The following is a 23,682-nucleotide window of genomic DNA, read 5'->3' as shown; positions in this document are numbered from 1 at the left end:
TAAAAACCAACTGGCATTCGGCAGTGGCATAAAACTGTAGGTCGCTCCATTTGTGGGAAAATACCAAGACGCACACTGCAAATACATAGGAGGATTGGCGCGACTAAACACCCAATATATTAGATTGCGGAAAAATAAATCCATTATTTTTGCATAAAATTGTTACGCAAATGGTTTAAAACTGTTTTATGACCGATCTTTAGCTTCTGGCCGATGCTATGACCACTAACAGGCCGCTGAACTTCGATTACTTCTGTGATTTGATCGACATTTTCGATATTATAGACATCTTCGATATTAGCGACATTTTCTTTAACATCAAAAATACCTGATCGGTAGCGACAAAACGAAAATTGGACGTAATTAGCTGTTAGAGTATCGACACCATATACACCTTTCACAATTTCAGCGGCCTGGCTTGCATTTTCAACTTTATCAAAGAAAAACTGTAAAATGTACCGAATTTTCTCTTTGTTGGCTTCCATTGGTAACTGCCTGTAATGGTAATGGCTGTACGGGTTAGGCTAAGGCCTTTATGCACTACGACCAGATTGATTGTTTGGCGCCCCTAATTACTTAATTATAATTATTTAGTATACCGAGGAATCGAACCAGCTCTTTAGGAGGGAACAATTGTAGGTCTTTCTCTGGCGATTAAGTGCTCCATAGACTCCTCTTCATCACAACAGCACCTGCATAATCTTGTACGAGATAACCCTATTGTCTTAAAGTGTTCATTACAGGTAAAGAGACCTGTAAAAGCTCCACAGAGTAATTTGAAGCCCTTTTTATCTAGGGTTAGAGCAAATTTTGCTCTATTGGCATTGAAGTTCAAAAACTTTTTGGAGTGGCTAAGGCCGCTTGTGATGTTCCAGTGTTCCCTCATTTTAGTTTGGATCCATTTTTTGGTTTCACTGTTTTATATTATTTTGGTTAAAGCCCGAAAATGGAGTTGATCCAATAAATTTGGCCAGTTTGTTGAGTGCATGCACCCTGTAACTCACAACTTAATGGAGCAAACAAAAAACAGCAAAGGAACCTTTTTAATGTGAAATGTCACATTGACAGCGGAGCATACACTTTAAATAGTTGCATTACTGATTGTTTCGATACTTGACGCGATATCGATCACTACAGCCATCTACCGAGAAAATAATGTATTTCTTTTTCCACAAACTAATATATTCTAGTGACAATTTTGGAGCTAAAAATTATTCACATTAACAACAATCTTTAGTTTGACAAAACTTTTTCTTGTGCTCAATTTTTTTTTTTATTTTATCTTATTTAATTCGTTCTAAAATTAGAACATTTTAAATCTTTCAAATTTCTGTTGACTCTCAAATATGGCAACTCACCCAAATACCGAAGCTCTACTTCAAATGCAGCACAGTTAATTTAATGAAAAATATGAAATAGCAAAACTTAAGGAAACTGATTTTTTTTTATAATATAATTTTTATGAATACTGATTCAAGCAACAAAAAATGGCACACATCTGAAACTAAAGCAGAAATAAATATATTTTAAAACCAGTGCATACATTTTGTGTTTTTAAATGCAATTGTCCTCACTCTCTCATTCTCGCTCTCTCTCTCTCTCTCTCTCTCTCTCTCTGAAATAAATGCACAGCTTGTTAAACAGGCAACACACAACAACTTTAAATAACTTAATGGTACGTTACTATACAGGAACTGTAATAAATAAAGTTGATTTGAATGTACCAAAAACAAAAAAAAAAAACAATTGTATATTTATTTGGATTTTAATTGTAAATTAAATTATGTAAAAAATTTCGAAAAGGAAGTAAAAACAAGACGCGAAAACTCATCCTCATATCATTATTCTTGCGAGCGCAAATGTAATAATTATTTATACAAACATATTTATATATACTATATATGTATACACGTGTAGTACGCATGTATATTTCAGCATTTGTGTGCGCTCTTGTATTTTTGTAACTTATTTCTTTGTTCAAAAGGTTTAATGTGGACAGTTAGAAAGTCTTTTGTATAAGCCAAAAACTAAATGAAGCAGGAAATCTCGAATATAAACATAAGAAACGATAACACCACAAATCTTAGCTACTATTTCACTTAAGATTGATTTTTGAAAGAAAAAAAAACAAACAAGCATCAAATTGTAAAACGTTCGAAAGCTTAGCGGAATACACAATTGAAGAAAGTGCGAAACAAACAAACGTAAAACTAATTACCTACATATTTAACATTGTTACTTTAACTCAACACAAACACTTGCCCACCTTGGCGCTATACAAAAAGTTTTCAAATATGCTATATTAATTAAATAAGTTGGTAGCAACAACCGATTTTTCTTCGTTTAGAGCAAATGTAAATGTTTAAAGCGAATTGTATGTATAAAAATTAGCTATACCGTTTATCCAGCTATTTCTTAGGATGATGTGATTTAATTAATCAAATCTACTAATCAAAATCTAGATAAAATACGAAACAAGTGCGGGATACTCTCAAATCGGCGATCAAGACACTGAATGCAGACTGATCATAAGGGCACATATTTTATGTGCAAATAAAAGCCGGTATGATGAAAGGTAAACAGGTAAAATTGTCTTATAATATAAAAAAATGCTTCGAAATGTAATAAATAATATGTTTTTATAATATCTGTGGGACTCTTGGAGGAAATGCATCACGATTTGCAGTATGAACAAAACTGGTAACGCTACAAATTTGACACATAATGCAACTCTCAAATAGAAAAATATCAAAAAAAGGGCATGAAGGCAAAACCAGTAACAATTTGCAAGTTTTACGAACAGCTGATTAAATTGTTGGCGGGGAAAATCAAAAAATCAAAAGTAAAAAACAAAATTCAGTTGAGCTTACTTACTTACTTATGTGGCGCTACAACCATGTGTCGGTTTCGCCCGAATCCAAAATGGCGCGCCTGCTGTTTCCTTGTCCTGCGCTCGTAGTTGCCAGTTGGAAATTTCGAGTGAAGACAGGTCCTGCAGCACTTGGTCTTTCCAACGGAGATGTTGTCTTCCTCTGCCTTCCTTTTTGGGGTACCGTGTCGTAAGTTTGCCTTGCTGGAGCGTCTTCTACGACCGTGATATGTCCAAGCCAGCGTAGCCGCTGTATTCTTACACACTTAACTATGTCCATGTCCTTATATAGCTCATACAACTCGCTGTTCCACCGTACGCCGTACTCCTAACTAACGCGGAGGTGGCCAAAGATCTTACGCAGAATTTTTCTCTCGAAGGCTCTCAAAACTTTTTCATCCGCTGTTGACATCGTCCATGCTTCTGCGCCATGTATTAGGACGGGAATGATGAGCGTTTTGTAGAGTGCCAGTTTAGTCCTTCGAGAGAGAGCTCTACTTCTCAGTTGCGTACTGAGCCCAAAGTAACACCTGTTGGCAAGAGTTATTATCCGTTTGATCTTCAGTTGAGCTACCTCGTATGAAATTAAAAACAAAAAAGGAAATAAAATACAAAATTATGATTACGAGATTACGATATGATTTTAATTTGTCCACATTAATTTGTGCGGTCAGTTGAAGAACATTCAATTAGCGACTGTATGGTTATGGTAATCACAACATTCTTCATATTTTCCTTGCTTCCGCCTATGCATGTACTTATATACCAGTATATTGCCAAATTAGTTAATAACCAAGAAGTACACACAACAACAAAAGTTACCATCAGTGCTTTCGATTTGTGTTTCAAAAACTGCGCAAAGGGGACCCGAGCCTGTGTTCAGAAGTGCATATCTCTATATCGTTGACCGATTTCTATTTAATATATGTATGACCACAAATAAAGTTTATAAATTTCATCTTAAATGAAATTACTGACATTCTCCATTTTTATTTAAATTTAGAAATTTGGCTGAATTCGCAAATTTTAATTCGTGTTTATTTTTACTGTACGATCAGCTGTTTTTCTCACTTGCAAATTCTTACAAGTAAAAATTTATCCAGTAAAAATTCGCAAGTTCCCCTCAAAATGAAATGCCATTTTGCTCTCTCACTTCCCCCACTTCGCAAGTTTTTTAGCTACATGCACACCAAAACTTGTTAATTTGTAACTTTTTGCATATATTTTGGTTGCATTTCAGGCAGTGCCGCAGCAAGTAGAATCGAAATGTTCTTGAATAATAGTTGATGTAAGACCGATATAAAAAGTGTTAATTTTTTATTAGCTGTAAGAAACAAGACGCGCAAATTGAAGAAGAAAACGCATGATTTTTAAAATTAGCACAAAAAATTACAAAAACTAACGATTTTTTTAAATAATGAAATCGTATTCCACTGAAATATGTTATTTCTCTGTTTTGAATAAACTGATCCATTTCTAATGTAAGTTTTGATCTAACTTTTTAGGAAATGTAGTTATGCAGTTTTTAACGAAATGTGTTTTTATTGTAGGTTTTAAAAAACGCCTTACAACCATTATTACACTTTTCTATTGTTTTATCTGTCACTAGCGGGTTTAAAAATATTATTTGTTTATTTTTTTCACTTCCTCTATAACTTTACTCTATAATGCGCTCTTTTTCACCCTCCAGCGGCGAACACTTTCTCCATACTGAACCTAACTCTGAAAGGGGACCTTTGTTGTTGTTGTAGCAGCATAAACATTTCCCCTGTATATATGGCGAATGCTGCTGGAGTGACAGTCCTTGGCCGGACATAAATCCGGGTCGTTCCGGTAACGTAGAACCGACTGCCGTGGTAAGGCAAATGGCACCTGCACCTCATTCGCTCAAAAAATAATCACCATAAAAACCAAAATAGACATTTTTCATTTTCTGCTCTCTCTTCCTCCGACACGTTTCAGCATCAAAAGCTCAGCTTAAGTTTCTTTGAAGCAAATAATGTTGATAGAAAAATGCCTCTGTAGAATGTTTGACTCTGGAATTTTGCTAATTTCACTACAAAAGTAATTTTCGAACCTCATCAAATGAGCAAAGCGGAAGCATAGCGAGCAGAACAGTGGGGAATCGAAATCCCTTTATATTTTTATAATGTAATAAGGGCAATTGTGTTCATTTGAAAATAGTAAAAAAAATTTCAAGAGCAATTTTTTATAGAACTATGACTGGGCCATCAATCATTCTCATCCAATTTGTACTAAAAAGATCATGTTAAAAGTAAACTGTTCATATCTTAGTTGCTAACTTTATTTTTACTTCACTTTCAATTCGGAATACGAAAAGAATTTTTTAAAAAATGCTGCTATCAATTACATTTGCTCTAAACAAAATGAAATCTTTTTAAAACAATCTCTCTATTCACTAGCACTTTGATCTAGCAAAACACTTGAAAAATAAAAATCGAAAATCCAAAATTGCTTTAGCAAGCGAAAAAGAATTTGATAGGCGTAACCGCATACGAGAAACAAAAACTATGAAATTTATAAACCTTCATATTAAACACATAGCTACACTCCCCTATTGAAGGTATGCAGTGTGTGCTCGTGAAAATTAAAAAAAAATGTGCATAAAACAATGCAAAGAAAAATAAGCAAATACCACAACAAAAACAAACATAGCAAACACTTGTGAAAATAACGCATTATACAGATACTAACATACAAACAAACATATACATATATATAAGAAGGCATAATGATCATTTGTGTAATACATAAATTATGATAAAACATGCATGCATAGGCGTATATACATCTATAAACACATATACATATATTCTATACATAAATACATATTAAATTAATTCACTAACTGTTTAATTAATATTAAATTAATTGATTAGCGTATAAAACTAATACAATACTACAATAATAATAATGTAATAATAATATTCAATATAATGAAGTGGCAGTGTGAAAAATTCAAATTAATTAAAAGAAATAAATAAAAATTGAAATTAAAGGTTGCTTTTTAATGGGAAAGGGTGTTGGTTGGTTGCGCATAGCACCGAGCAAACGGTGATCCTATTACCGACCGCACAGCAAAAACTCAAGCAACTACTATCATTTTAACCCTTTTGCATCATTCGAAGGAATAGTCTGGGCGAACAAAAACTCTCTCTTATCACCAAGAGCGGAATAGTCTGCGCGTACAAAAACTCTCTCTTATCACCAAGACCGGAATAATCCGCAATAAATTATGTTTTTGCTAAACTTTGAGGAAAATAAGTACTTTTAGTAATTCTGGAACATAAAGGCTAACCTTTAGGAAGACATGAGGTCTAAGACCGGTGATAGTACACTGGTTGTACATCACCCTGATTAGACCCCTTATTACATACGCCTCTGTAATACCGGTGGAAGGGCACAATAGTTAATTTCAGAGTAAAACCCCTAAACAGGCTACAGAGAAGTGTGTGCTTGGGTATCACAGGTGCCATGAGTACGACATCTGGTGATGCCCTTAATGCCATTCTGAACTTGCAACCTTTAGATCTTCAAATTCGAAAGGAAGCGACGAAGGCGGCGTACACGCTCAAGTTAAACGGAGTCTGGGGAAATGGTGAAAGCACTGGCCACTGTCGGAACTGGTGGTACAGTTGTCGCAGCGGTGTACACTGTTCTCGATGCCAGTGGACAATCGGGTGCCTGTCGTTAGCTTCGGCAATCTACATAAAGAGCAATGGTCCGGTCTAGAATGCTGCAGAACTGCAAAGTGTTTTGTGAAAAGTCCGAACAGAAAGCTGTCAAACTTTCTACTAAAACTTAGAAGGAAAGGCGTTCGGTTGATGGTCGGTATCATTACAGGACACAGCCCATGGGGTCAGCAAAATTGGTCTGGAAAATTCTCACAGGACTAACTATCTTTATCTCTGTCTCTATTCTTAAGAGATACTTTCTCTGATTCTTTTCTCCTTCCCTACTTGACTATCTACCCCCTTTCCAGAGCTTTAAATACAATGGGCTTTTTAGCCTGAGTGTTTTAGGAGCCACCAAATCTCCTGGTGCTCCTTGGCTCGACCTTTTCAAATTTCAATTTCAACTCCAGGACAGATGGGCACGGAATTCCTTACGGAAGTCTATGCCATCTTGAAGTGGCATACTGGCTAAGTGAGAAAAAGTGGCGGGGTAGCAGTATTGGAGTTTGTAGTGATAGTCAAGCTGCACTGAAAGCCCTTTCTAACTAACGCTGCTCTTCGAAGTTAGTCGATGAATGTAAGACAAAACTGAACAGTGCTGCAAAACACAACAAAGTTAGTCTTATTTGGGTGCTTGGACAATATGGTATTACAGGGAACGAGTTAGCTGATAAATTGGCTAATGAAGACTCTGCTAGTATGCCACTATGCCCTGAAACCTTTCTAAGTGTCAATTCCGCATCGATTCAACTATGGATTGACGACTTCATGAGGTCTACCCATAGAGGACGTTGGTCTGGGTTGAACTCGTGCAGATTAGCCAAGTGCTTTGTGAAAGAACCAAACAGGAAAATAGCGACCTTTCTCCTAAAACTCAGCAGAAAGCAGGTGGGTGTGATCACAGGGCACAACGCCTGTAGTCAGCATATGGCTGCATCGACAGCCCAATATGACTGTCCTGTCTTGAGGATGACGACACTGCAGAGCATTTCTCTGTAGCTGTCTGGCGTTTTCCAGAATCAGGCTTAGGATGTTGGGTTGCGATATACTGAGTATGGATAAAGTTCATACTGTTCAGAAACAGTCCAGTCTTTGCAATTGCCCAGCGTTAGCTAAAATCAGAGCAGATTTTCTAGGTAGATACTTTTTTAATTATTTTACAGAACTGCCCGGCCTGTAAGTTGGACCAATCCTGCGCTTCATAAGAGCCACAAAATATTTTCCCGAAGAAAAATAAATGTGGTTTCCGTGTCGCATAGAGGTATCACAACGGACCTGTAAGCTCTCAGTGAGTTGATCTTACAGACCGACTATCACCATAACCTAGCGTAACCAACAGTCAGCGTCAAAAGAAAATATACACCACAAGTGGACATTATTTGACAAGTTTTGATAATTTTAATTTTTTATTTCAATTATTTTTTTATAAAAATATAGTTCATATTACAACAAAAACCATAAAACGCAAAGTTTCAAGCTTTGTGCAAGATGTATAAAAATTCGGCAATTGTTCACCAAAAATTTCAAATTTTTTTTTTAAATTTCTTATATGGTTTTTATTTTAATATGAACTAATATATATTTTTATACAAAATAGTTGAAATTAAAAAAATAAAAATAAATAGAAAGTCTAAACTTTTCAACAATGTGTAGTGTATATACACTTTCCTTTGACGCCGACGATATATACATACACCCAACTCTCTTTTTACACGATTTTGAAATAACACGGTTCACTAATCAATTTTTTAAACGAAATTTTTCTTCTTGCAAGAATCTCAAAATAAAAAATGTTTTTTTTTTTAACGAAACATAATACCAAAACAAAATACCCTAAAGGATGAGACCATCAAGCTAAAAAATGTTCCTGTAAGGGCAATAAATACATTTAAGAACTAATCAAGTCCAACTGTGCATTGAAATTTCAACGTAATCTTTAGGTAGCGTCTAGATGGATAATAAGTACAAAGAACAATGTGGCGCAAAATTAAGCATCCAATTTCGTTTTTGAATCAGTTTTTACAAATACAAAAAAAAGTGATTTTGAGTGATGGAACTTTTGTTTGACTTTGCTTGTCTGTTTGTATATTGCACTTGTTTAGTTCACAAGTACCAAATATGAGGTGATTAATCTTGAATAAAACCCGAGAGATGTGCTGGGCATATTTAACATAGCTTTTGTCATATCTACTGATAAAAGCATTTTTGGGCCAGTCCTTAACAAATTTGCACGCTAGTTATGAAGTTGAATAGTTGCAAAATTGATTTTTGTTCTGAAATTTTATATGATTTGTACTTATGGATTGAATTTTAACCGTACACTAATTTAAATTTTTTTCTATAATAAAAATTAATAGCTTTTGTTTTATAAATATTTATATATTTAATATAGATTTCTTTATAATTTCTTTTGTCAATTTTTCCTGAAGTTTTCTCCTCTTACACGTTTTTTTTAAGTTGTGGAACACATCCCAAATTTACCATAAGTCACATGTATTTTTTTACACGATTTTTTTTTGCACGGATTTCTAAGGAACGTATCTACCGTGTAAAAATAGAGTTGGGTGTACAACTCGCCAAATGCCCTCCCCATTTGAATGCGACAGAAATACTATTAAGTTAACAACCAGCCCAAATTAAATTTAGCTAAAATATGCGCGGGTATTTAAAGTTCGATCCGGACCGTATTTAACCTTCCTTACCTGTTTTTATGAGCTTTGTTTTATAGCGGTCTACAAGAGGTACTACCTGACCATTTCTGAAAACAGTTGAGAAATCTGCTTTACTTCACATCTCCTTAGTTTCCACCGTTGTCATGGCTGTAACTATTTTGGATCCATAATTAAACTTGCTTTTCAACAGTCCCAATGTTTCGTTAAAAGTACACTCCCATTTATCCGTTCTGTTGGACGGTTCATTCTTCTCTCACTTACTCACATTACAATGTCCAATCACTACTACAATGAGCTTTGGCACCAGACGCAACACGAAGTTGATCTTTTGGCGACCGCCGATGAGCAGCAGGGACAAAATTTCGAGACCGCTCTTGCTGCTTTGGCATTAGCTCTGCCAGAGGTAGATACCGTTACCGAGCCGAAAAGGCTCATGCAATCTAGTGTCTATGAGTTCTACTTAAGCTACATAAGCATCGCAAATCGCTTAGAGGAGGTCTACGACAAGATGATACAACCGCAAAAGCGTTTATTGGTACGCAAACTACTGGACGCTTGTCTGGTGCGTGTTATTGAACTCAAACACGACCTAGTCAATATTGACCTAATGGAGTTCAATTACAATGATGCAGTGCTAATACGACTTCAACTAACTCCCATGGACACTGAGTTGCATATACCACGTTACTTTCTACGCGAACGTCAGCAAGAAATCGAGCAACGCAATCGTATCATGCATGAAATACTCGTCAAGCTGGGTTGGTTGGAGGAGCATCCCAGTGAGGAGAAGCTAAGCGAAATCGAAGCCATACGTCTGCTGCAGATGCATGAGCGAGCGCGTCAGGGCCGCCTGCGTGCGCATTTCATGAAGGAGATACGTATGCTAAAAGATAAGGGCAAGGCAGAGGAGAAGGGTAAGGAACGCAGTGATATGGGACTGTTAGCCGCAATGAAGATACAAAAGGTATGGCGTGGTCATACGGCACGTCGCATTACGCGTAGGCGCAAGCAAGAAGAGATGATTCTGATTGGAATGGTGCCGCCAACGGCAGCGATGCTAAAGAAGCGCGCTGAAAAAGAGGAAAAGTTAAATGAGGTAGTCATGAGCAATGTGTTAAGGGAAAAGTTGTGAAATTTTTAATTAATCTCTTGCTTGTTTGTAGATTTACGAGCGTCGCTATGCAACACAGGCGGCTTACAAGCAGAAGCTCGAGGCATCCCTAGTCGCCGTGCGTGAGGATATCAAGTGCAAACAGGGTGCCACAATAACCGAAGACATAACCGATGAATTACGTGCCTGGATAAAAGATTGTTACGACAAAACTGGCAAATTGCCTGAATTTCCAAGCGAAGAGCAGGGTGGCTCGCTGCATATTTTTAGTCGGCCAGGTGTGACATTTTTAATACACCAAAAAAAACCAACTTTCTTGCGCAACTTCCATTTTCGAACGATTTATTAATTCTTTGTCTAGGCACCGAAAGTGAGTTGAGCCGTTCCTCAGCACGATCTTCAAAGGAGTCACGCAAAACCAAAGACAAATCAAAATCACCAGCACGTAGCGGAGATTTAAATATTAACGATACCCAAGCGGAGGGAGAAAATTTTCATCCTGGACAATCTGTGGTTCTCGCGGATATCAAAACTGTAATTGAAGAGTAAGTTATAAAAAACGCGAACATAATCGCTCAAAATATTTAGCTAGACATACGAGTATGACGTAAAGCCGCTTCAGCCGAATGGGCTGGCGCGTGACTACCATTCGGGAACACGTAGATTCAAATTACCGTACACGAAACAACAAAATGGAAATGTTTTTTCTAATAGCGTTCAATAGCAAGTAATGGCAAATCTCCGAGAGTTTTGCTGATCCTCATAAAAAACCATTTGCCGTTCGGAGTCGGCTTAAAACTGTAGCTCACTTAATTTGTGGAACAATATCAAGACGCGCGCCTCAAATAGGAGTAGGAACTCGGCCAAACTCCTAACAGGAGTGTACGCGCCAATTATTAATTTTATTTATTTCTTTTTTTTTGTATAGTAATTTTTAAAACTTTTTAAAATTTTTTTTAACTTTCAAATAATACACCAGATTCAATGAAGTATGGCGAAACAAAGACGAAACCGGCAACCTGGCTCAAGCGCAATACGATGATATGATATACAACGAGAAGTATCAGGAGATCGAGCACGAGAGTCGTCGCATTGTAGACGAATTAATGCGTCAAGAGTTAGAATTGCTGCAGGTAAGTGCAAAAAAATTTACTAAAGTGAGTTACTTGTTTGCCTCTTGTGGGGCTCCTTAAAGTGTACCAAAAATATAGAAAGTACACCTAAAAGTATGCAATAAAAGCGTAATTAATTTATCAAACAGTCCGCAATTGGTAAAAAGATCAAAAAGAGCAGCAAGAAAACTCGCCGCTCGGGCAAAAAGAGTAAGAAGAAGAGAGAAAAAGATCTTACACCCGATCGCACAACCGAATCACTGTACGAGGAGCTAGTGACCAATGGTATTATACGCAAGTATCCCGAAGTAAGACTTAGCCAATATATAGGCGATAAGGCGTTAAGCGAACGCTCCGGTACTAATCCATCGGCCGGCGACATACGTCAGCTTCTTATCGAATACTGTATACTGCCACTTGGTTCCGAAGCCATACGCAATTCATGTCCACTCATACGCTCCCTACTACTCGCCGGTCCACGCGGTTCGGGTAAGAAGGCGTTGTTGCACGCGATTTGCACTGAAGTTGGTGCTGTACTGTTTGACCTAACACCCGCAAATATTGTGGGAAAATATCCAGGAAAATCCGGTCTTATAATGCTGATACATTTGGTATCCAAAGTATCGCGTTTGTTGCAGCCTGCTGTTATCTATATGGGCGACGCAGAGAGGCCATTCATGAAGAAAGTGCCAAAGGCTGATCGCACCGACCCGAAACGCTTGAAGAAGGATTTACCGCGTTTGATTAAGAATATTGCACCAGAGGACCGCGTGCTCTTCGTGGGTACTTCAAACTTACCCTGGGAAGCGGATCAGAAGTTGCTACAGCAAACCTACAATCGTTTCATTTATATACCTAGACCGGATTATGGTGCACGATCGAGCGCTTGGAAAACACTGGCTATGTATGTGTTAAAAAATGTATAGATTTTAAGTGTAAGAAAAAAAGTTTTTTTACGAATTTCAGCGAATACACCAGTGGTTTATCTACTTTGGACTATAGTGTAATGGCGAAAATTTCAGATGGCTACACTATTGGAGCTATTGATTCCTGTTTGAAAGAAGTATTAACTTGTAAGCGAAAGTTACAGCTACGCACACAGCCTCTGTCACATGCAGAGCTAATAAATGCATTGAGGTAATACCATTTAGAACACTTTAAAGTGCTGAACTTTTCATGCCTCATTCATGTTTAATATATTTCAGCACACGGGATCCAGTTTATCGCGAGGAAGAGGAGGCATTTGACTCCTGGTGGTCGAAAACGCCGCTCGGCAGACGCTATGAACGTGCACTGGAGATCGAAGAGGAGGCGCGCTTGGAAGAAGAGGAGAAAAATGCTAAACAAGGCAGTAATGGCAAGAAAAAGTAAACTTTTATGAGGCGCAGACAATTATTATTCGATACATATTTTTAAAACTCAATTAAGCTTAAAGGTGAATTCCTTATTGCCACTCTTACAGTTAATTTCTTGAACAAATAAATTAAATGCTTCGCTTTCACCCAACGTTACATTGATAGCAGACTTCAAGGTATCCAGGTTTTCATTGAGCACAGCGACTTTGTCGCCAAGGCACCACAAAAAACTTATGTGGAACGATGGGTCCTGCGAATGAAATGCAATGTTATAAGTTGTATTCGTTGTTGAAAGTGATGTGTGTACATACTTCGTAGAAGCGTTGTAGTCTGTATTCCGTCATAACACTATCAACTTTTAACAAGATCTGAAGAATTTTATCGAAGTATATCTCATCAACCTTAAGTGCAATAAATGTACGCGTTCGCTCTGCATTCGTATAAATGTGCAAGTGGCGCAAACTGATGGAAAAGCTTTAAAATACAAATTGCATAAAATGTTGTATTTGTTTACTACACATTAATGTATATGTACACAGTATTGTATTTAATACCTGGCGTTAACTTCTATTGCATTCCTCAACGACTCGACAAATGAATCGATGTGATGATATTGTAGCACAACTGTACGACTCAAGCTCATGTGTAGATCGTCTACAGCATGTAAATCACTCACGGTCCCCGCTAATGCTTCTTGGCATACTTCCTGCAAATCTTCCAATTCGTCTAACCGCACTGGAATAACGACAGTTAAATGAAATAATCTTATACATATGTCACACCATAAATGATTACCTGCTATATACACATACGTAGCCCAATTGCCACGTTCATGCTTAAAACTTCGCACACGTCCAGCATGATCTGTTGGATCATCCATATGCGTTTCGATTGACGCGGGTGGAGCACGCTTTCCTCCCAATAATGAAAGCGCATCAGGCAGAGATCTGCAAAGAATAGTGAATTATAAAAAATTGTTTGCGATTTTTGAAGAAAATAACACCTCTTTAATGCTAGTCGTTCATTTAATCCCGCCTTCTTTTGCTTTGGTTCTGCAATTTGATCTAGCACCGGCGTGGGATTGGTAGCGCTTTTATCCAGCTCGTTGCTTTCATCGGAGGAACCACTGCTGCCGTAGCTAACTAAAGCCATACCTTATGCAAAACTTATATTCAATCGTTATCCTGGGCACGCTTATTTCTCACAATTACTTCTTTTTATCCTGCTCGCGTTAAAAACCAAATTTGTTGCGAATTCAGTACTTAAGATTGTGTTGATTTCATCGTGGAGATTTATAGAATTGTTGAATTGCCATACATGCTCCTGGGATGGAAACTTAATCATTCATTAATCGCAAAATTGCACTAATTATTAAACTAATTATTGTGTTTTTTATGAAATTTCCTTTTAATAACTTCATGTTTACGAAATAGCAGCACAAAAGAAAAGATAGTCCGATGGTCCAGACGAATTTATACAGGGTGACTTCGGTTGGGCAACCACACCATTTACATGAGTGTCACTATGTAAGGAATACAGAATCGCGCCTTCCGAACTTCACTACTTTATTTCAATGTTTCAATGTTGTGAGTAAACGAAGAAAAGGAAGAGCAGCGACTTGTTTTTGAACATTCAGTGAATTTCGTAGTAACTATGTGGTTTTAAGATTCATGATTTTTAAAATAAATAAAATAATATAATGAGGTGCCGCGTGTTAAATTGTAATGCACGAATTAAAACAATACCTGCAAATGCAGTTGTTACGCTTTTTTTTGGTGATGACGCCGTGCAGGAAAGTGTATATATATATAGATATGTATATATACGGCCTCTTCTATTCGCCACTTCACTGCTCGCTATTTCTTTGCTCGACTAACTTTAACATATGTTCATTTATGCCAGTTGTTTCACTTAATCGCCGTTTACTAACGCTTAGCGAAAAGAAGAGTCCTTTAATTTCTTGTGCTTGGCAGTTTACACACGCTTTCGGTTACTCTGCTTCCAAAAAACATTCTCTGCTGCCTCTTCAGAAAAAAAAAAAAAGTAAATCAGTTACAATAATGAAGTCACCTTGTATGGATTCGCCTTGACGATAGTCCAAATATAGCAAATATTTTGTTTTCGAGCACTGTTTTTAGAAAACTGTGCTCACTGCAGAGCGAACTCACTGATTTCTCTCTTCATTTTGACTACAATCAGCTGATTGAATTTCTTACTTAACCTAGCAAAATTTTCAGTACTCATTCATTGCGTATAATCGCAATTTGTGTTAACTTTTTTTATCCAGGTGTTTGATAGTTATCAATTTATTGTACATATATCGGTTTTCCAATTATAAATGCATTTCCGGCGTGACGTGCACAGAACAAATTGAAATATGCATTTAGGTGGAGTTTTGTATGTTTATAAAGGAGAATGGGGGCTGCCGTCCATCGACTTCGATTGCCTGCGTGCGTTGGTAAGAAAAACGACAGCAATGCCGATAGGCAATTAGAAAAATGCTTTAACATTGGACGAAGTTGCATCACACTTACTATTTATTAGTGCCGTTATGCTAAATTTCAATGCGTGTTGCTTTTTGCAATCAACCAGTAGGTGTCAGCTAAAATTGAGTCGGCGATTGACTGGATATGATTCATTCATATCATTCTAATCAAATTTTAAATTTTTATAGTGTTTGGTTAAATTTACGCGTTGCCCGCTACAAATAGACACAAATGCAAATCCCATGCGCTCAAGCACGGGGAAACTACCCTACCTCCAGATTGGAAATAAAACGTTCTGTGACTACAGACAAATCAAGAAACTGCTGGATAAAGAGGTGAGTGGGGTGTGCATAAAAGCAATAACAAAATTTGGGGGAATGTGAAGGTAAGAGGGATTTATTTATATTCACTAACATTGAGTGCAATGCTAGAATGTCTGGCGCCAAGCATTGTAAGAAAATATAAAGTAAACAATCTTTTGAGCTGTAAACCAGTGTGGGCATTTGTGAAGTGATACACATACGTATGTACATATTTTGAATATGTTTGCTGATATGAATTTGGTAAAGACATTTTTTTTAATATTTTATGTTAATCGAACATGCTTCTTCTTAAATTATTACTCTTCTCTTCTTGTCTACAAAAACCCTAATTGTTTTAATTTTAATTAACGTAGCATTTATGTTGTTAATACAAGTTAAAAGTAATGACCAAGTTGAAGTATATATAGCGATGATTCTTAATTCCTTAAAAATTCCAACGTCAGTATAATTAACGTCGCGTTCAATGATCCCGAGCAGCTGCCGAAAACTTAAATATTTGAAAGGAGTGCTAATAATAGAATTGCGCACCCATTTAAATGTATTTGCATTGTTTACAGTGAAGTCCGTTTAAATATCTTCATTAAGTTTTAAGCCTACAGCGGAGTTTTTTTTTCTTTTGAAATGAACAACTTATTTTATGTGATATACCAAATTGTAATAACTGTAGAACTTACCAAATAAATACCAATATATTTTTTTTATTACAGGGCTACCCAATAGATGCCCATCTGCAGGAAAATCACAAACTCCTCTCACCCGCTTACACCAATTGGGTATTTACTAATCTACATCCGTACTATCACTATTTTATGTATGGTGAACCGAACAACTTTGATACCACACGCAGTCTGTATGCCAAACGTACCACCTTCCCGTTTAATTTCTTCTACCCAAGCAGTTATCAGCGGGAGGCATGTGATATTGTTCAGGTTATGGGTAATTTTGATCCGCGTGATAAGCTGGAAAATCATGACGGTGACTCTGTATGTCGTGACTATGCGTAAATTATGGTTTCATTTTAACGCAATTTAAATAATTTGTTCGTTTTTATGTTCACAGCTCGTTATAAATGCAAAAAAATGTGTCAATCTGCTATCGAAAAAGTTGGGGAAAAAAGTTTGGTTCTTTGGCGATTTCTTCAGTGAATTCGATGCCATTGTGTATTCGTACTTAGCGATACTTTTTCTAGTTACACTGCCCAATAATCCGCTACAAAATCACATAAAAGGCTGTCAGAACTTAGTGAATTTTATCAATCGCATAACAAGAGACATTTTTAGAAACGAGGGCTTTAATTCAATAAAAGCCATAAGAAGTCAGTCATCCAATGATCCATTACTAACGGCTACAGAACGTCGTTTCTTAGAATCTGAGAAGAAGACAAAAATTTTGGCAGCAATTGGCGCTGTTGCCGCGATGGGCACATTTGCTGCCTGGCGTGGTGTCTACAAGCAGGTATGTTGCAGGAAATTTCCAAATTAATTTTGTGTCGTTTGATCTGTACCTACTAAAATTTTAATTTATAGTCCTCGAATCAAACATGATTTTAGACGATTTTAATAAACCAGTTTTAAGTTCATTACATACAAAAAATTTCATCCGAAAAACTCCTTTAATAAATCAATCCCTCTATTAACTCTTCCGTAACATTTAAGGTAACTATAAGTAAAAATTACCACTTATAAAACTGTTTATTGAGTTATAATCATCAAAATGTTGAGAAATTTTGTTCGGTGCAAAGCGTAATTGGCGTATTCTTATATATATTGTTACTTATTAAACCGAGGCGCCCATATTTGTGGCGCGCATTTGGTATTATCTTACGACAGATAATTTTTTTTTTCATTATTATCAAAAACTCGTATTCAGTATTTCGATGTTTACGGCTCGCCGTTACAAAAATGGCTATGCTTTTTGCCAAATATTCATATTTATGTATTTTTCCTATTTTAGTTTTCCAATTCCAGACGTTATTACGATGGTTTGGAGTATGAAGAGGATGATGCGTTGGAAGATGATGATATGGAGTAACCTTCTTGTGACAAAATAAATGTTTGCCTTCCAAAAGAGCTATGGAACTACTAAAATGCTTTGAAAATAATGTGTTTAGAGTACAAAGAAGCTCTTTATGCCGGAAAATTACAAGTTCTCTGCAAGGAAGGCTCTGATCTACCAGCAAATTTTAGTTTTAGCACCTAAGTTTTAGTTTATCGAAAAAAAAACATCAAAATAAAGCCTAATTTTGAAATGAAATGGTGGCATTTTCACAATTTGAAATAAGCAGTGAATAAGATTTAAAAAAATTGTTTCAAAATAGGTATTTTTCACTTAGGTTACGTTAGGTTAGAATGGTTGCCCAGAAAATTGGCACACTTGGACGGAGAAATCAAATTCATACTTTGTGATACGATTGCAAAGGAAATAAGGGGAAGGAAAGCGATAGGATGAAAAAAGAGAATGGGATGTATTTGCGGATAACGAACGGTGGCTGAGTAACGTTTGTGTTAACCGCTTTATGATGCTGATGAAGTGCATCAGATTTTTTATATCAGGGCCTGCTATATCAGCAGACATAGAAAAGAAGTGAGAGCCAAAAAGCCTGAATCTTAGTTCCGCAAGAGCAGGGCAGTTAGGAAGAAGGTGATGAGATGATTCCACCTCATCCTCCACACAACTAACGCAAAATGGACATAATTCCAAGTCTCACGGCAAGCATACGTCGCGGATAGTGGTCTGTGAGAACACCCAAGAAATTTGAGAGCTTCTTTTCTACTTATCTCCATGCCCGATTCTTAATAAAAACCATTAAATTGAGTCGTAAAAATTGTTTTTTTTTTTTTAATCTACGATTATTGGAAAACATAATTCGTACTTTTGCATAAGTGCATATCTTAGCAAGACTAAATGTCCTAGCAGATACAGCTTAAATTTCTATTGATCATTGTAATATATAAATAAAACTATACACTAATACTAATAAGAATAAAAAATTAACTTCGTAAAGTTGTAAGCTAAGCTTTAAGAGCGTCCTGCAGCTTTTTTCGAGCCACATTAACTCGATCTTCCTGACGCCGTATATCGTCATCCGAAACAAGAACGGCTTGCATCAGCGGTTGTTCCGGATTCAAAAATGCCGTGGCATTCTTATTCATCTCAGTCTTTGTGGAGGCTTGACCCATCACGGGGACGTTAAGCACATGCAGAGCGGTGGCCAACGATTGCAGCACAGTTTGTTCATTAACATTCGGTCCAATCGTGCGTATACTCTTCGGTAGTACGATATCATCAAACTCCTCACCGGTGGGGTGACAGGCGCGCAAACCCTCTAATCGTTTCTCCCAGAACATTTGCTTTGGTTTCTCCTGCCCATTTACCAGTTTGGAGTTATCGTTTCGCACCTTTGTAAACTCATGATTTCGCACCACAGTGACTGGTTGTTTGAAAATCGATGCAGTTTGACGTATAGGTGGTACTAAAGAAGCGTCTGTGCGTGGTGTGCGACTATAGCAATAAATAATTGGAAATGAGTATTGGAGTTTATCTTGAAAAAATTTCAATGATTAGTTTATTTAAACATCCAGACACACATAAATAATGTAATTAAATAGTAGTAAATGTAAACACACTAATTGTGACACAACTACAGCAGTGTTCATGAAAATATAAATTTAGTAGCGGTTGGTCTTAATTATTAAACTATTAAATTAAATGAGAACTTCAATGATCGCATAAAAAGTTCGCATGTAAATATAAATTTTTAATTATTTTTAAGAATATATGCAGTTTAATTGCTCAAAACATTGTCTAGGCACCAGCCCTTTCTCAAAATTTTGCTTCCGCCGCATTTCTTATTTTGTACTAAATTTGAGTAATTTTTCTTCGTTTATAACAGAGATGTCATTTTTTTTTCTGGTTTGATATTTAACCTTATACGAGAGGTGGGCATGATCATATGCCGATTTTGCACATTTTCAATGCCAATCTACCTTATAAAAAAAACAAGTTGCACTGAAATTTATTAACAAAAAAAATATAAATATATTTTTGCCCGAGTTTCGTACGCCCAGGCAGACAGACATGGTTATATCGCATTTTCTCATCATTCTGTGCATTTTGTCTATACCTATAGTATATCGATCCCTTAATGCTGTTACATACAACCGTTATGTGAACAAAATTATAATACCCTTCGTTCCCACGACAGTTGGTTCCACGTTACTGGATTTGTATTCGGCCAAGGACCGTCATTCCAGCAGCATTCCCCGTGAATGTATGGGGAATGTTTGTGCTGTTACAACAACAACAATAATACCCTTGTGCGTAAGCAGGCGGGCATGAATGTGGATTGCGCAGTAAAAACGAACGAGTATTGAAGGGAGTTGAACCTTAGCCGGGGACGCAGATGCAAGTGTCATAGGGCTTATTCGAAGAACGTAATAAAAACGACAATATTACAGCACCTATAAACATTAGCCACCCTGTTGCAAATGGTAAGCTGACACTTTTCTGATGTTCGGCTCTTATTCATCTAGCAGAGAAATGTGAGGATAAATACGTAAAGAAAAATTATGGAATTTTCTATAAATATTTTACTTGATAGTTTGATACTGACGGTAATTTGCCATTGAAAATGACCAAGCAAAGAATGAAGCAATCGAGCAAAAAAAATTTTATGATACCAATTTAAATTACTATTTTCATGAACACCACTGTGCATGCAAGTGAGAAAAGCATCAAAAACAGGAAAACCAATAAAGTTTAAAACAAAAAAATACCAGATTCTCGCAGAGGCAAATACAAATACTCTAAAAACACTTTACAGTGCAAAGACATACATCAATATTTATATTATTTGCCAATAAGCCCCAATTTCTCCACATCTCTCAGCATTTTCCAATTTGATTTTTTTCTTCACCCACTCTATGCTATCCGCGGCAGTTTGTTTAGCATTCAAAACTATAGCCATATTTATAAGAACAAAATGCAAATCAAAAGCATGCAAGATTATTGTGGTTATCGTAAGTATGAAAATTTTCCCCTAACATTTTTAACAATAACTTCAACGGAAATATGCATTTTTGTTTATTTTTGTTTTTATCACCATCAAATCAAATGAAATCAATGAATTGGTTTTGCCGCTCTACCTGAATTCTAATTGCTGCCGTGAACTCGCTGTCGATGTAGTTGCAGCACCACATGCGCTTGATGGGGCGCAACTGCTACTAGTGGCATTCGTATGCATGCCTTGTAACTGGTGGGTCTGTGATTGATTCTGAATTTGTGGTTGGGATAAGGAATGCGCCTTGTATTTGCGCTTTAATGAATTTGGCGTATTTGATGTTGTTGGCGTTGGTGGTTGTAGTATGTTGGCATTTGTAGTATTAGGTAATTGTGAAGAATTTGGGGAGGAACATACAGTTAAGGATAAAGTACTTCCGGCACTACACTGTGGTGGTGGTGGCGGCATTGATGTATTGCCACTGCCACTAGCACCGTTGCCGCTGTTAGTTAAGCTACTGCAACGGAATAGTGAAATTGACGGCGGTGGCAAGTGACGCACGAATTTGCCATTATGAAAATCGAATGCACCAATGTCGATTGCATCGCCCAGGTAACGCGCCAATTGTGGCTTACTTTCGATTTTCTTGCCGGTTGGACTATTTGCCATGAAACAAATATTTTAGCATGGATGAAGTGGTAATTTGTGGATAGCGAAACAAGTGCAGGATTTGGGTTCGTATTATTTTTTTCATGTATCATTTGGAAACATTTTTCGTGTTAGTGTGAGGAAGCAGTGGGAAAATGAGTGCATTGCACAGGTGAAGATGGGCGATAGGGTGAGGTGATGGGAGTTGGATGTACATGACAAATTAGATACAATACATTATTTTAGACTATTTTAGCTGAATTCCATACTTTTAAAACTTACCTGTAATAATACACATCGACTTTACCAGCGGATATACCAGACTTACGTAGCACTTCCTCCCGCTGCCAGCCCTTTGGTAACGAATTGCAATCAACACGCTTACGTTCAATTGTTATACTGGAGTTCATTGTTATTCCAGCTATTTAATGCTTATAATGATAATTTCCAAGTCTGGTCAAAAGATTGAAAACCGTCTGCGAAAATTCCACCGTCAAGTTGTCAAACTTTTTGTTTTTTTGTTCTCTCCTATTAAATATACAGAGCGAAAATTTAGTGAAGTTGGTTGTGGTTTCTCAAAGACAGAGTGTCTAACATGTTTATTTTATCCTCCGACAGCAACGGTCCATGGTTGAAAGAGATAAGGTTACGAAAAAATTCCTTGAGTTAAAAATAACTGCTGGCACGAAACTCGTCCAATGAAATTTTGTTTTTATTTGTGTTCGGTTGAAGGTTGAGGGAAAAATTGAAGATTTGATAGCAAGGCTTAATGAAGACCTCACTTGTATTTCTAGTTGGTCCAAATCTAACAACTTGAAATTAAATGAGTCAAAGACGAAGGCGATTGCTATTTCTCATGCAAAGTATGACCTCTGCTCTTTGCCGCCAATATTACTTAATGAAGTAAATATTAACTTTGATGGCATAGTAACTAACCTGGGTTTCAGAATAAATTCAAGATTAGCATGTAAACTTGTTGTAAACAAGATATATAATATTCTTAGAAAGCTATATTGTACTGCCTACTTACAGCCACGGCAAACTAAATTAAAACTGGTTAGATCACTCATTGTTCCTCATGTATCATACGCTGAATTAGTATATTGCAGGCTTGCTAATAATTCGAAACAAAAATTGCAAATTGCTTTAAATAATGCAGCGAGTTTAGTGTTTGAAAAAAGGAAATATGACCATATATCTATCTACTCAAAACAGATTCTCGATCATAACCTCGACTCGTATCTCAAAATACGCTCTCTTTTGTTCCTGCATAAATTAATATACACACAAAAACCATTGTACCTGTATAAAAACATTAAACAATGCCAGTGCACCCGGACATTGAATATAATTGTTCCGACTTGCACTTACTTGGAATCAGAACGCATGTTCTTTGTTAGTGCCATAAAACTATGGAATTCTATACCAACTACAATAAAGCTTATAAAACAAGCAAGGTGTTTTAAAACTGCAGTTTCTAACTACTTCTAACCTTTAATCCCCCTTTCCTTCTCCCATTCCCACCATCTTTCTCTTCTTCTCACTTACTACTCTATTAGTCTATAAGTTGAATAGTTAAAATAGTTTTAAATCTAAGTAGCATTTCTATGTATACCATCCTCGTATTCTAGAATTATAAGAAGATATACTACCACAAGACTGTGTCTTACTATGTACAAAACAAATCAAATAAATTGAAATTGAAATTGAAATTTAAAAATACTCAATAAAGTGCTTTGGATTAATATCTTATGTTTAATATGACACACCAAATGATAGAAAAAGTTCTTCTAATAGCGGTCGTCTCTCCGGACGCCTCCGACTGTATTTTCGCCATGATAAATCGCCTAATAAAAAACCCATTGCCGTTCGAGGTAGGCATAAAACTGTAGGTCCCTCTAATTGTGGAACAACATCAAGCGCACACCACAAATAGGAGGAGGAGATCGGCCAAAAATCTAACAGAAATGTACGCACCAATTATTTAAGTAAATGCGTGTCTGTAAAAGCGGTCACTCATGAGACACATTTGAAGGATCAATTAAAATTAATAAATCGACCAATAAAACTACTAAAATACAAGTCTCATCTCAATTAAAATTAATTGCTTCGCTGATACGCGTTCCTGCAATAATAATTCCTTGAAGACTCTCATCATTGCCTGAGGAAGTTCTGATAAAACCCCTTCGGTGGGGCGATTTACCGGCCAAAATTATTTCTTCTCTCATGCAACTTACTCTCTGATGTTGGTAGTCTGCATCTGGTGCAATTAGAACAATTTAAACTCATTTCGTCACAGTAATCCGCTGTTCTTTTGTTTCTTTTTTCATTCACGAACATTCACAAAATTCATCATAACCTTATCTTTTTAAACCATTATATTTTTGCCCAACCAACTTTGTTATAAGTTTC

General features: G+C 36.6%; 4 protein-coding genes across 6 annotated transcripts; 2 read left to right on the top strand and 2 right to left on the bottom strand.

Annotated features, from left to right (window-relative positions):
• The first annotated feature begins 9,507 nt into the window (after nucleotides 1-9,507).
• On the top strand, nucleotides 9,508-12,955 carry LOC128856761 (dynein regulatory complex protein 11). The gene is made up of 7 exons (XM_054092080.1): nucleotides 9,508-10,332; nucleotides 10,409-10,625; nucleotides 10,709-10,892; nucleotides 11,327-11,480; nucleotides 11,609-12,363; nucleotides 12,426-12,596; nucleotides 12,665-12,955. Exons 1-7 carry the CDS (start codon nucleotides 9,508-9,510, stop codon nucleotides 12,828-12,830), a joined length of 2,472 nt encoding a protein of 823 aa, XP_053948055.1. The 3' UTR covers nucleotides 12,831-12,955.
• Nucleotides 12,823-14,274, bottom strand: LOC128856771 (U6 snRNA phosphodiesterase 1). Its single transcript, XM_054092090.1, has 5 exons — nucleotides 13,818-14,274; nucleotides 13,610-13,761; nucleotides 13,369-13,549; nucleotides 13,126-13,288; nucleotides 12,823-13,064 (listed from the first exon to the last, which is right to left on the bottom strand). The coding sequence occupies exons 1-5, from the start codon at nucleotides 13,964-13,966 to the stop codon at nucleotides 12,879-12,881; spliced, it is 831 nt and encodes a 276-aa protein (XP_053948065.1). The 5' UTR covers nucleotides 13,967-14,274; the 3' UTR covers nucleotides 12,823-12,878.
• A 762-nt stretch (nucleotides 14,275-15,036) lies between these two features.
• Nucleotides 15,037-17,876, top strand: LOC128856750 (metaxin-1 homolog). 2 transcript variants are annotated; one of them, XR_008453863.1, is made up of 6 exons: nucleotides 15,037-15,272; nucleotides 15,489-15,635; nucleotides 16,331-16,606; nucleotides 16,683-17,078; nucleotides 17,150-17,278; nucleotides 17,577-17,666. XR_008453863.1 is itself a non-coding variant. In XM_054092069.1 (5 exons), the coding sequence occupies exons 1-5, from the start codon at nucleotides 15,192-15,194 to the stop codon at nucleotides 17,652-17,654; spliced, it is 978 nt and encodes a 325-aa protein (XP_053948044.1). In that variant the 5' UTR covers nucleotides 15,037-15,191; the 3' UTR covers nucleotides 17,655-17,876. The 2 variants fall into 2 exon arrangements, 1 of the variants encoding a protein (XP_053948044.1); XM_054092069.1 differs by lacking the exon at nucleotides 17,150-17,278 and having other exon boundaries at nucleotides 17,577-17,876.
• Nucleotides 17,877-18,433: 557 nt separating this feature from the next.
• On the bottom strand, nucleotides 18,434-21,816 carry LOC128864541 (methyl-CpG-binding domain protein 2). 2 transcript variants are annotated; one of them, XM_054104256.1, is made up of 2 exons: nucleotides 21,553-21,816; nucleotides 18,434-19,124 (listed from the first exon to the last, which is right to left on the bottom strand). In XM_054104256.1, the coding sequence occupies exons 1-2, from the start codon at nucleotides 21,678-21,680 to the stop codon at nucleotides 18,635-18,637; spliced, it is 618 nt and encodes a 205-aa protein (XP_053960231.1). In that variant the 5' UTR covers nucleotides 21,681-21,816; the 3' UTR covers nucleotides 18,434-18,634. The 2 variants fall into 2 exon arrangements, with proteins under 2 accessions (XP_053960231.1, XP_053960225.1); XM_054104250.1 differs by lacking the exon at nucleotides 21,553-21,816 and adding an exon at nucleotides 20,768-21,509.
• Between the last annotated feature and the right edge of the window lie 1,866 nt (nucleotides 21,817-23,682).

This window comes from Anastrepha ludens, chromosome 2 (assembly GCF_028408465.1).
Source record: "Anastrepha ludens isolate Willacy chromosome 2, idAnaLude1.1, whole genome shotgun sequence".
NCBI lineage: Eukaryota > Metazoa > Arthropoda > Insecta > Diptera > Tephritidae > Anastrepha > Anastrepha ludens.
Note: the sequence above shows the minus strand (reverse complement) of the source record. Positions and strands in the feature narration are given on the sequence as shown.